The sequence below is a fragment of the Macrosteles quadrilineatus genome, unplaced genomic scaffold (assembly GCF_028750875.1).
Source record: "Macrosteles quadrilineatus isolate MER2022 unplaced genomic scaffold, UCM_ALF_1.0 Scaffold_4__1_contigs__length_99947679, whole genome shotgun sequence".
NCBI classification, from domain to species: Eukaryota; Metazoa; Arthropoda; class Insecta; order Hemiptera; family Cicadellidae; genus Macrosteles; species Macrosteles quadrilineatus.
Genome location: NW_026542597.1, coordinates 22,665,765 through 22,680,055, shown reverse-complemented (window position 1 = coordinate 22,680,055; position 14,291 = coordinate 22,665,765). Strand labels below are relative to the sequence as shown.

At 37.2% G+C, this 14,291-nt stretch overlaps 1 protein-coding gene across 1 annotated transcript; it reads left to right on the top strand.

The window, feature by feature from the left end:
• Positions 1–1,469: 1,469 nt before the first annotated feature.
• LOC128992503 (uncharacterized) lies at positions 1,470–13,973 on the top strand. Its single transcript, XM_054416103.1, has 5 exons — positions 1,470–1,843; positions 8,432–8,597; positions 9,988–10,197; positions 12,200–12,406; positions 13,770–13,973. Exons 1-5 carry the CDS (start codon positions 1,832–1,834, stop codon positions 13,913–13,915), a joined length of 741 nt encoding a protein of 246 aa, XP_054272078.1. The 5' UTR covers positions 1,470–1,831; the 3' UTR covers positions 13,916–13,973.
• Positions 13,974–14,291: the final 318 nt, after the last annotated feature.

Here is a 14,291-nt window from a genome sequence, read left to right as displayed (position 1 = left end):
ATTCCATAATAGGTACAATTGACAGTTGATAGTACCACGAATCGATTCATGGCCGCCTTTAACTCCATGCCGCGGCCTTTCAACTGGCAACGTCGCAAGTGGTGTTGTAACAGCTGTTTTGTTTGGAAGCAGTGGTATTTTTTGTATTTACGAAAGATTGGTTACTAAACTATGACAATAATTTAGTCCGCTTAAAAATTTACAGATATAGATTTTAATTCGTATTGTTTGGGTTTTCAATTCTGTATGTTTTATTTTCAATATTTAATAAATTTATGTTCATGAATTTAAATCTAAATCAATAAAGTGCGAATTAATGAGCTGATGTCACCTGTCTGCCATGTTATCTTATGGAACGTATGTCACTAAACAACACCACTTGTGATGTTACCAATTCTACCAGGCCGCGGCCAGGTAGTTAAAGGCGGCCGTGATCGATTGTATAAAGGAGTATTGTTTTATCCATTAGAACTGTTTTTGAAGATTAGATTAAGGTATTTGCAATCCAAAAATGCTATGGAAAGGGAGGAAAACAGGTCCGCGACGTAGGAAGTGGTGAAGGAAGTAGTCAAGGCGAGTAGTCCGGAGTGTGGGAACTGTTTATGACGATTAGATTAAGGTTTCTACAATCCTAAAATGCTATGGGAAGGGAGGAAAACAGGTCCACGACGTAGGAAGTGGTGAAGGATGTAGTCAAAGGCGAGCTATCCGGAGTGTGGGAACTGTTTATGACGATTAGATTAAGGTATCTAATCCTAAAATGCTATGGGAAGGGAGGAAAACAGGTCCGCGACGTAGGAAGTGGCGAAGGAAGTAGTCAAGGCGAGCTGTCCGTAGTGTGGGAACTGTTTATGACGATTAGATTAAGGTATCTGCAATTCTGAAATGGCATGGGGAAGGGAGGGAAACAGGTCAATGACGTAGGAAATGGTGTAGGACGTAGTAAAGACGAGCTGTCCGGAGTGTGGGAACTGTTAATAACGATTAGATTAAGGTATCTACAATCCTAAAGTGCTATGGAAATGGAGGGAAACAGGTCCATGACGTAGGAAATGGTGTAGGACGTAGTGAAGGCGAGCCGTGTGGAGTTTGGGAATGGATCTATGTGTCTCCAATACAGTACTTAGACTGCTTTCAGAGTGGACTAATGATTTTCCCCTAGCAAAGCTCGGTCCCCAGGTACTTAGTATAAACAAACTATAATGTAAGAGCAACGGAGATTTACTGCAAAACCGTTACAAAACTATTGTTCTATAATCAATGCTCATTTTAGCTTCCTCGCTTTAGGCCCTAATATCTGTGTTCTTGTTTCCCGCCATTTTACATTTTTCTGATTTCTAAAAATCTGATCGCGATCGCTCAACCTCAACCTCAACTCAATCAAATCAAATCAAAACGAATACGAAACGAAACAATAACAAAGTTGAAAGTTGTGTTGTCGTTGTCTGAGCCTGTGCTGTTCCGCTGTTGCTGTTCGTGTTTCGTGTTGTTTAAACTCTAAACTAAAGGAGGAGGGCTTAGTAACTTAATTTGTCAGTTACAGTTTGTTGAGAAATTAAGCATTGACATTAACTCCTAGTTTTCAGGATCGCCTCCTGTGTATCTGGTGTTTGTTTGAGTGAAGTTGACATTTTAAAAGACCCGTACTATATTTATTTTAAGGAATATTTTCTTTGTTTGCCGGGAGTTGAAGAAACCCACTTACTACAGTAAACATCAAGATTCTTCTTGTAGAGTGTGGCAGAATAATTTGGTTACACTCATATTTTGATAACTGTATGATAAATATTTTGAAGAGTAGGCCTACAGTGTAACCTGGCCATCTCTAATCATGGGTGATGAGGTAACTTATTTATACGTATGTAAGTTACTGTAGACTCCCTCTTATCCGGACTCTTAGGGACCGAGGCCAGTCCGGATAACGGTTTTTCCAGTTAAACCGACGTCCCCGAAAACTCATTAAAACAGACCTATTATGCATACTGTAGGGCCTATACGGTATTTGACCTAAATTTAGAAGAGCATTGTATTTAGACACGTGATCACTGGTTTCAAATCTTTCTCACGAGAACAGTCGTTTCGGTACCACAACTTCCTGTTGATATAGTCCGGATAAACCGAAATGCTGATAAAAATTGTCCTGTTAAAGAGATGTCATTTTCGCTGAGTGTAGTCCAGTTAAACCGATGAAGGTGTCGGATAAGAGGGAGTCTACTGTTGCCTATACATCATATCGTAGGCCTAGGGTAAGGCTTCCTAACTGATCTGCTTAGTACTACGGATGAGCATCGAAGAGTTAACCATTGATGTACCGATAACATCGTTGTGAAAACAATAATGTTTTCAGCGCTAAAACATCCATGTTACCTACCTAATAAGTGTTTGGGCCTAGGCCCTACTCACTGTAAACTTACTGCCGACCAAGCTATCTGCCACAGCCAATTAATCTATTAGCATACTGAACTAGCATTGTTTAAACACACACCCTTGCGTTGGTTAGTCTATGCTGCTAACTAGGTGTTCTAGATTGGCAGTTTCTCTTTCATATATGGAAGACGAAATTAAGGTAAGTTATTAATTTATTATGTTGGAGAGCTGGAGTAGCCTACTGCTGCTGAAAATTAGGTAATTAAAAATTCAAAATGGTTTTTAGGTAGCGTGTAGAACAAGCACTTTACTGGTGTAGGCAAAGATAGTTATCTCACTCACTCTACACTTAGACTCGTCTAATTTAAGTTAAGCCAGTTAGCAATCACGAAATTTTGGGATTCAATATTTGATTAGCCTTTTAACACGTTTACTACCAAGTGCCAGATATATGGGACGATGTGGTCATTCCCACAGACTAAGGCATTAATTTTAATCCCCACATATAGACTAGATGTCACTTGGTTGACAGTACATGGAGACCAAGGGTGAAAACCTGTTTAAAATAATTTAAGTTACTTTCTAAGTTGCTGCAAATAGTATTTTGTAGATAATATAGCCTATTCTGATTTTTTTTATAGTTTGATAACTTTAAGTAAATGACACATTTATCTACAGGAAGTACATCTACTAGACTCTACATACATCTCTACTAGACATCTACAGGAAAATATCTTAAATTTGGTAACAACCGCGTGTAATTCGGTCCAGTAGTATGGTCAGGCTAGCTGTCATAAGTTTTGCAAAAGTTTTTTAGTATATAGGCCTAAGATTATTTACCAATTTATTATGCAGCAAATTGACGGACCCTATTGGACTGTGAAATGTTAAAATGGTAATACAGTAAAGATTCTTATTCTTAATCCCTTGAATAAAATTCAATCAAACTGAAAGAGTAATAAAACTTGATAATTTTAGTTTTAGATAAAATTAACTTTTCATAACTTGTGTTAAATGTTTTGACTGCACTAAGTTTTGCAAGTTATATAGGCTAGATTTAATTTAGGTTACTTGAAAGGGGAGGAGTGCCCTTATCTCCCAAAATGTAGTGTAGTCAAACACATAGGGCAGGTAAAGTCCACTTTATCTTAAACTAAAATTATTGAGTTTTGTTACTTTTTCAGTTATATTTTACACTGTGTTATTTATTTTTCGAAATCTCAGTAAAATTCTAAACTAAGTTCTATATTTTCCAAGAAATTTCTGTATACGTCAATTCAGGTACGGTAACCGTGAACCACCCTCAGGTGATTGAGGTCTTTTTTAAATTGGAAATTGGGAGTTTGGCTGAGAACCTGTAATATATTAATATGCTATCAAATTAAATATCAATATATCGATTATACACTAGAACCTCGACAACAAGACCTTCGATAACAAGTCACCCTTGATAACAAGGGTCATTTTCAAATCCCCTTCAAATTATTTTACCCCTAATCACATGTTATTGCAAACCTCGATAAGAAGTCAACCTTGATAACAACTAACAAGTCTTATTTTATAATCCATATGAGAGTCTTGTTTTCAAGGTTCTACTTTAATTCGGTTTGATATTATAATTGCATTGAATTTAATTTTACCGCATGATATCATAGATTTTTTTTTTTTATGGTGAGGAGGGAAAATGCTTTTACGCACACAGGTAGCCAGCCTGTAGTGTGAGACTCCTGAGTTTATCACAGACTACTCACTAAAAAACCCCCTCTACTCTGTTGGACACAGACCTGGAATTGATGTCACATTACTTCAAGTCAGGCCAACATGTGACCTAAGCCCACAGGGCTCGCACCGTTTCTGGCATTATTTATTTCTTTTGACCTACACCGCATCCCGGTCAAGGTCAAGGGTTCTTCTTGGCGCGGAGAACACCCTGGACGTAAAGTGACACACAGGTCCAATTGTCCTCACCCTCCATCGTATGACCATGTCCACCGACAGCAGTCCTACGAACTGTTGAGCCTCTAGGCGGGGCCTTTCCCAATGCTGGCAGTGGAAAAAAGTGTGTTCCACGTCATCGGGAATGCTTGGGCAGTATATGCAATCGGGTGACACGGCTTTGCCCATCCTGAACAAGTACGACCGGAAAAAGCCGTGACCCGTCAGAAATTGGGTGAGGTAGAAATTCACCTCTCCGCACCGCCGATTAACCCAAGGTTGGACCTGTTGTATCAGTCGCCTGGTCCAGAGCCCCCTTGTCTCCTGTTCCCAGCTCTCCTGCCACAGCTGGAAGGTCCGGGTGTGTTTCTCAATTCTTGCCTGGTCCTCCCCACGGCGCTGATAAATTGCCTTCCTCTCCGCCGCCAAAAGTTTGACGGGGATGACTCCGGCAACCACCAGGACGGCGGGTTCGGACACTGTTCGATAGGCAGATGCTACCCTTAGTGCTGCCTGACACTGCACTCGGGCGAGCCGCATCCTATATATCTCCTTATTGAGAGCGTCTGCCCAGACTTCAGCACGGACTGGACCGCAGACATTAACAGCCTTCTGCAGCTGGACTGCGGACCTCCGACATTGGCCATTAACCGACTAAGGGAAGAAACCATTTAAGCGGCCTTGTCCGCCGTACAGGTGATCTGGTCTCGCCAGCTGAGCATGCTGTCCACCATGACCCCAAGGTACTTTGCGGCACGAGTGGTTTGGACTTCCCCAACGTTCCCCACCATCAAAGGCACGATGGTGTCAATCCTCTTTTTAGTCAGAATCACAATCTCAGTTTTGGTCAGAGCAAGCGAGAGACCATGTTCTGCCATCCATGTGTTAATGGTTCGCATGACTCGATTTAGTTTCAGCTGGGCAAGCTCAATGCTACGTGCAGCTATTAAAGCCGCAACGTCATCTGCATACCCAACTAGGACAGTTTCCTCAGGCATCTCGGATCTCAAGAGGCTGTCGTAGGCGACGTTCCAGAGGTCCGGGCCCAGTATGGATCCTTGAGCAGCACCAGAAGTTACATCCATCGTCCTGGAGCCTTCTGAAGTGTCGTAAATGATGAGGCGGTACCGGAGGTAGTCCTCTATCATGCGCATGAGGTATGCCGGGACGTGGAAAGTGTTCTCCAGTGCTTCCAGCATATCGCACCACCTTGCGGAATTAAATGCGTTTCGCACATCAAGTGTTACAAACAGCACAACCCGACGAGAATAGTTGTTAAACTCCTCAGCTCTCATTACGGCTCGCTTTACCTCCTCAATAGCGTCAACCGTTGACCGTCCCTTCCTGAAGCCGTACTGACGAGGGGATAGATTTCCTGCAGCAACCACGGCTGAATTCAGTCGGGAATGGATCAACTTTTCCAAGACTTTCCCAGCAGTGTCCAACATACAGAGAGGTCTGTAAGAGGAGGGTAGGTCTGGGTTTCCTTCCCCACGAGCACAAGCCTAGCTGTTTTCCAGCAGAAGGGTAACTTCCCCTCGGCCAGACAGGCATTGTACGTGCTCAAAAGGATTTGTGGATTTATTGAAAAGACTTTCTTAAGGGCCTCACCAGGTACCCCATCCGGTCCAGGAGCCTTGTTGTTCTTCAGGGATAGAACGGCCGCCTCCAACTCCACGAGACTGAAAAGCGGTACGTCGTCCACCCTTCCGAACTCCCGCAATGGGCGCAGTGTGTGAGTCGGGAAAAGGGACTTTACAATCCTCTCCATAGAGGCCCCGTCCATAATGGAAGGTGGAGAGCGGGTGCCAAGCTTCTTGGTTACTATCTTGCATGATATCATAGATAAAAACAATAACAAAAAAATTAATAAAATTGTTTCTTTTTATCCTCGGTTATATTTTAAACTAGCAGAGTACCCGTCCTTCGTACGGGGTTGGGATATAAGTATAAAATGCTTATTGCAGTTATGGGTGAGGACATGGTTTAAGAAAGTTTGGTGCATATGTTCTACCACTGCCCCTGAACCATAGAAAAAAGTAAAGGTCTCATTGTGTACCACAGCTTTTTATTGCTAGTCGGTCCCAATTAGTAGCGTCGGTCGCTTAAAAATTTGACTGGTGGTACTGCAACCAGCGCTACTATTCGTATTTGCTAGCAGCTATACCCTTGCCTTGCAACGGGGTCAGTATGAAAAAATGAATGCTGGTTCTTTGAAAATGCCAAATGGTTTCACTCCCTACCATTTATTTTATAAGCGAAATTGAACTGTATTAGCCTAATAGTAATAGGTCTAGTACTTTTTTGTTTACTCATACTGTGAATACTTATTTTAGGCTACCTAGTGTACAAAACCATAATGATATATTTTAAGGTATAATGAAAGAACCTGATTAATAGTTTGGACTTTAAACGAAAATCTATCACAATAGTTCCAAACCTGTCAATAGTGTAGTTTTCTAACATATTTTAGGAAAATTACAATCAGGCAAATGGAAACTCGCTAGTCTATAGGTTTGCTGCAGCAGAGATATTAAATTACTGTTTACACAAAAATAAATCTAAAACTGTAATTTCATACAACTCAGGATAAGGGCCTAGGTTGATACGGAAACCTTATGATTGTAGAATCTTAATTATTTCCTATATCCATGAATGATTTCTTTTTACAATGAAATATTCACTGTAAAATATTATTACAACATATCACAAATGTTAGAACAGACTCATTACCATAGATTATAAACATAAACAAATGATGTAACTGAAAGAATCCTATTATAATGAAATTACATATGGTTTGACAGCTCCATTTAAGTAAATGTTAAATAATGTTTACATTCAGGCTAGTGACATCATTATTTTAAATATGATCCTTACCCTCTCTGTTCTAATATTAGTGCAGTATTTAAATAAATGTTTGAACCAGCTGTGTGGAATTGTGAAATCAAAATTTAACTTAAGATATAATATATAATATATAATATAATATAAATATAATATAGAAGATTTACACAACTAAATACCCCCGTCGCAGCAAACCTTCAGACTAAGCGAATTTCCATTTGCCTGATTGGATTTACACTAAAATATATCACATTTATTCCCTATTTAAATAGAATTAGTTTAACGAGTACTTAGGTTTGCTGCAACAGGGAGGGTAAAAAAGTTTTTTTGTTGTAAAATGTTAATAGTTTAGAAAACAATTAGTGTATTTTCCAAATTCCATCAAAATATGTTCATTAAAAAGCAAACTACAACCGTTGATTTATTCCCCATAAGAATAACATGGGAATTTTAAATTTACAATTTTTTGGAATTTTCTCCGTAACCATTAGGCGCACAACAACGCTTCAATATACAAAATTATTTGTTTTTTTAAGCTCTACAAGATGGTTTGGAAAGAAATTGTGAAATTTTGTGTTTTTAGGGTCGAAAATGGGAAAAACCTATTTTTACCCCATAAAACCCCCCATAAACCCCCGTTCCCATAGTCCGATCATGCTGGTTCGCGAACTCGTTCGAATAAATGTAGGTTTACAAGTTTATACCAAATTTCATTAAAATCGGATCATTTTTGCTCGAGTTATCGTGCTAACGGACACATATATATATATATATATATATATGAATTTTAACGGATGGTGTTTTTGGTCTCTAGGGACCTCAAAACGAAAAAGTAAATTGGTCCCGGGTCCAGGTCTTACCATGAGTACTACGGTAATAGCTTATTCCCTATATGGGAAATTCGCTAAAATGAAAGAAATTATATTTATAAAACCTATGTGGTAACCATCTCAATAGGATTTGGTTATTATTTGTTTTATTACGTTCATAAAATATCATTTTGTTTTTTGATTGAATAAATTATTGATAAGATAGTTTACTTACTAAACAGTTTAGAATTGCTAACAGACCATAACTCAATGTGATGTTGTATTGGGGGAACAATTTTGAAGCGATTTATTGACCCAAATAATAATCACTGTATATCAATATTTAAACCTATAATATATCGCAGATTCTCTGCGGAACTGTACCTGAAGAATTGCTAATTTTGTCCTGTTTCTTGTAAATTGGTAAATTGATATTGCAGTTAATTATTAATTTAAATGTGGTATTTCATTAGTTTCAGAGTCAATTTACCCTGTCCATTATTCCACTGGAACTACAAGACGTTGAGAAACAACTACTGAACCTAAAACAGTCAAGGATTGCAGAATACAGAAAACCTATTATAAGTTTTTTTGAAAAGCAGTCAGCCAAGTGTGACAAGTTGTATCAGCAATGTTCAGGTAAAAATTCCATAAAGTATTCTTTTCTGAGCTAACCTTAAAAAAATTTTCCCCCAAATTGTATACATTGTACTCTTATTTTGAGAATATGAATGCATTTTCTCAGTCCATAATTTTCTTTAAAATAAATTGCATCCACAGTCTGACATATATTTTCTTCTATTCTCTTCAACTCAACCCTTACTTTGTTAAGTGGTTGGATTAACTATAATATTTTGTCGGGAAAATCCCAAAAGCGGCAATAACTTTTCTACAGTCATTTACACAGCATGCATTTTGTCAAACTAGACAACACATACCTACAGAATGATTTTCTTTGACTAATCAATGTGTAGGCCTGCTTATTTGAGGAAATAAAACAAAAATTAAAAAGTTTTTGGTAACCAAGTCAGGTTGTACGTAAAATTAAAGGGGATTTATAAAAAACAAAATGGTGCAAGTGTTGATCTCTTGAAATGTATGGTTTTTGAGTCACAGAATTGTTAAACAATGGTCATTTTTTAAACTTCTAAACCCTTGAAACTCAATAGATGTAACGGTAACCAAAAGTCAGAAAAATGTAAAATTTTAGATTTAATCTTAGTTTTAGTAGGTACAATGCCTGACCAAAATTTCAGCCAAATCTAAGAGGTCTTAGTTCAAACAGTTGGTTGATTTGAAATGCAAAGACCCTTTATCAAAGAAGAATTAAAATTTGCATTACACTCATCATGATTTTTTGCACACACAAAATAAGAATGGGTAATAAGTTAAAACTAGTAAATTGCCAAACTAGTCATGCAACGCAGACGGGTTACATCAATTGTTAATGTTCAAGTTATAAAAATAAATAAAATCAATGGGTAGCAGGTTACCATCAGTCATCCAAAATCTAAACTTAACACGTTTGCTGCGGCCCAGTGCGGGCGCAGCCTGTAGCATCGAACAACTCCGATTATCGGGTGATTGGCTTTCAAATTTCGGTCTGACTAATAGAAAATAACGTGCCGTGATGTCCTGCTTTACGACGAGAGTCAACTTAGTTCGCTAAAACACTCACAGATAGCAGCACTGCTTGAAACGTAGCCGGTCCCATTGTATTGCCAATTGGAGGGCAAAAGACGGGTCAACAAGTTTATTTTTAAGCTTGCCAGACTGGAATTTTACGGGTATATTTTACTACCAACCCTACACCTCAACAAAATTCAAGTCCAACACTAGTGGCAGTAAATTACTATATAAATCAGTCAACTAATTCAAGGTATTACAATCACAATGTTCAATAGTTACTAGCAGTGTGAATCTCGTATCACATTAATAAAAAAAAAAAAAATATTTTGCATTACACTACTAGTAGTTATTAAGATTAGTTTTTGGAGGCTAAAATTGATTCACCATAATTTTGTTTTAGAGCAAAAGAGAGTACTGCAGGAAGAAATCCAACAATTAACTGGGGATACTGAACACATCAAAAAAGAAGTGTACGAAATGCAGCTTGAGGAAAACATGATCAGAAATAACATCAAAACTCAAAAGCAAATACTTTCTAATACTGAGAAACAGTCTCCAGACACAGATGAACTAGCGGAACTAATGAGAAAAGTATGCTCTTTAAAGGAAGGTAAGGCGTTTAACCCTCCAATAAAATATTTGTAGGCCTACTTGAACAGTTAAAATTATAGTTACCCCTTAGCAAAAAGACCAATTTATGTGCTTTGATTATGTTTTACCATCTTCTTGTAGCGACTCGCTACAAGACAATAACACAAGTCACGTGACAAAGTTAGGCGTGCGCACCTTCCCCGCCACAAGCACGCGCGGCGACTGCCGTCGGAGTAGAGTGGTAGTAGTGTGTCGGCCAGCAGCAGTTCAACTTGCCCGGATAAGTAGTAGCATAAGACTATGTCTAGATAGATTCGTAGGGTTTGGGGAAGGGTGTAGGCAAGGGCAAACTTAATTTAATTATGTAATTTATTAGGTTCACCAATGGTCGTGGTCTGGTAATCAGTGGTCTGGCAATCAATATCACAAATTTAGAATTCACATTTTTGCTAAATCTAGTTACTTTTCACGAGTTAGAATAAGTCCAGATATATGATTATTTCTCTGTTCACTATATTATAATTAGATATATTAAATAACATAAAAGCTGGCTGTGATAGGCAGCTAAGGTAATATTGTGCACTTTGACGAGGTAGTAGTTTCTTTGCAGTAGAGTTGAACAACGACAGGAAATGTGCGTGAATCGGTAGTGGTAAGAGGAAGGTATATAGGGCCCAGGTACCTTCATTACACTCATACTACTCCACATCACCACATTCTTATGAACACCGAAATTCTTTTCCTTTTGAAGTCTTGGAACCCACACACTCAGTTATAATGCATATTAGTAACACGTCAGTTTTGATGTTCAACTGAAAGAATATTATCCATCCTGCCAACTTCCACCCTCACAGAGCCATCCTTCGTTTATTTTGGGTGTGCTCTTCCCATATATTAGAGAGAGAAAAACTTCTATCGAGTTACTCACCAGAACTATCTGATGTGGATTTCAAACCCCTCAACCATGCTGCTGTCTTCAGGCAGGGAAAATAATGGTTTGTTCCGGTCTTTGCTCAGATCTATTGCACTCACAACATTGGTCAGTAGAAATCATAAGTTTAGTAGTACAGTTGAATTTTGATTAACTCATTTTTAGTTACCCAACTTGCCGTGGTGACGAGCAAGTACCGTGATCGAGCTCATATCATGACAATAGTCTGATCTTGCCGTAAATTAATTATCAAGACTCTAATATAGTTCTAAAATTGACTCCAAGGTTCTATAAACGGTGTTGTTGAGTGAACCTCACAAAGAAAACTCTACTCTTACTCTTAATGGCCACTATAACCATTAGGTAGGTCCTTTGGTACTCAAAAGGGTTGCAAATGAAAAATATTGCCATGAATACTAATGGAAATTATTTGTTATCTGATCTGTAGTGTACACTACCAGCTTTATTAACATAAATTTGTCATTTAGGGCTATTACAGACAGCTCAATTTATTGGCTGTTAAAATTTTCTAATCTTGATCTAAATTTTATTTTGAAGAGGAAGTTTTGGGAATCAATAGAAATTACTTGGTAAATGATTTACATCCTTTGAAAGGTGAGGTTTCTTTTCTATATAATCTACCCTGATAAATGTTCAATCAGATGTTGGACAGTGAATATATGTTTGATAATAATGGCCTATGAATAAGGCAAAGGCTAATGTTAGGCTATCAGCAGGCTATATTTACTAGTTTTCTAACATGCCAATACATGAAAATAGTTTTTGGCCAGTAGTTAGACAAAAGGTTCCCATGAACATATTTTAAAGTAACTCAATTAATTACCTTTTCTTTATCTTTTGCTGTTTTAGGAATACTTAGTATTCCCGTAATCTCTGTGCTCTCGGCGGTAGCTAATAAATATTTTCTTAACTAAAGAAGGTTTTGATCCTCACCTGTTCTTTTTCAATTATTCTTAATTAGCTTTGTTTTTAGTCAAGGTCCCTCAATCATTGATATTTCTACTTGAAACTATGACTGTATTATCCATAACGATTCACCTCTCAACTTTTGCAATGTTTTATGTTTCAGACATTGAAAAGAAGAAAAGTAACTTGAAAAACGAGATGGATATGTATAAGCGAGGTATTTTGTTTTACAAAAAGTACTTGCATTGTAAAGTAATGCTGGAAACAAAAGATACGTTGATAATTACATTTGACACCTCAGTAAAGACTGCAGATGAAGCCCGGGAATACTTGAGATTTTCAGCCCAAGAAGACGGGAAAACTTTCCAATGTAAGTGTAATATTTTATATTAGTCATGTTGATAGTTTTTGGTTCTATTTTCCTTTAGTAGGGACCCACAACACAAAGGATTACTAACACATTCGAGAAAAATATGGAGTATCAATAGTATTTAGGGCTCAGAACACCTTGAGAAATTAATCTGCATCCACGGATTAAAAAATGTAACAAGTTCAATGGGATCTACAAAATAAATACTAACAATTATTGTGATAGCTTTTACATTTGACGAAGTGTAAACTTTTCTAAAACCATATCTCCATGGTGTGAAATGACAAACCGGGAAGATAAAATGTCGATCAACACTTGTTACAAAATGGCCACTCATTGGGGAAAATGAAAGAAAATCTAATGAACATTTGGGAATAGTTGTATACCGGTACACAAAATTTAAAAGTATAAATAAGCTAATAAATGAACAATTAATTTTTGTCTCCATTTATACCTATTAATTTGCTCTTTAGTTGTTTTGTCCTAAAGAAACTTCTTGGACGGTACTTATGGTAGTCAATACAATAGTATATATAAGTAGGGACACCATCAAGGTCCCCCCATTCGCCTATTGGGTCTGATGGTGATTGAAGTTGTGCGTGTGTTATTACCAAATTAACTACTTTTGTCCTTTTTTTCTTGTATTGACAATAGAATAGTCAAAAATAAACCGAAAACACTGTAAAGTCAAATACTTTCAGTGGAATAATTTTAGTCGTAGTTAAGAGTCAATAAACATTATTATTTTAATACCTTAGAAATATTTATTTATGCTTTCCAAATCTATATTAATACATTACATAATTTATTGTCAAAATTGAAGATACAAGCAACCATTTTGTTACAAGACAGAATGTTTCTTAAAACAGTAACATCCTGTAGAGTTAAGCGTATTGTTCCCCTCGCCCGAGCGAGGGAGCGGAAATGCCGAGACTCCTAGAAAGTGGTAGAGATGGGAAATACCGTTACTTTGCAGTAACAGTCAGGAACGTTCCTCAGCTTTTAAGTAATAGGTGAAATAATTCTATTACCAAGGTAATAGGTTACTCTTATCTTCAGTAATAGGATTATTTATCCTATTATGTTAAATAACGCCCACCTCTAGAAAGCGGCGGAAAAACTTAACTGCTCTTTAAACAAGGTCGGTGAAACAAACTGTAATATTTTACGAGCGAGGGCAAATAATCTGACTATCGGTTAATGTGAGGTCGGTTAAGAGGGGGTCTACTGTATATATATTTACTGTCTTGTGAGTTAACATTTTAAGTTAAAACATATTATGTTTCAGGTGTTATTAGACGTATTTTTATTTACTTTCCATATTCTACTTTCCATTATATTATACAAAATGTGTTGTTTTCAGATTTGGAAATGCAACCAAAGTTGAAATGTGAGAAGCAGCTTGTGAAGATCTTCAATGACACTGGTGACATCCAAGGCTTTGTAGTGTCTTTCTGGAAAATGATTAAGGGGGCAAATCCTAGAAAAGTTCTTCGTGAACAAAATTAGATTTATTGTAACCTTACATTTTTGTACCATAGTGTTGTTCTTTAAGTTATATGGATTAAATAAAATTTATAAAGTACATACTATTTAAATATTTTGGTTGTATGTAAGCCCCTTGTTATTTTTCCCTTAGGTAGTGGAAAATCTCCAATTTAAAAAACTGGAGCTTAAGTGAAAGAAAGTAGCAATATTTGTTTTGGTAAAAAAAGTTTTTGTTCAGAAAGAAGTATAATTTTCTGTATTTTTGTATCCAGGGGTATCTACAAGTATTCTGACACACATTATGTAAACTGTTACCTTATTGCCGAATTAAATGATCAAAAACATGAGCTGTATGTTGTGCTTGATCATTCTTTTAGAAGATTTGGCTTGGAAATCG

Excerpts from the sequence above, each read along its gene's own strand:
- LOC128992503 (XM_054416103.1), top strand. Across the intron at positions 10,198-12,199 it reads AGTATGCTCTTTAAAGGAAG|ACATTGAAAAGAAGAAAAGT; the intron begins GTAAGGCGTTTA and ends TTTATGTTTCAG. Across the intron at positions 12,407-13,769 it reads AGACGGGAAAACTTTCCAAT|ATTTGGAAATGCAACCAAAG; the intron begins GTAAGTGTAATA and ends TGTTGTTTTCAG.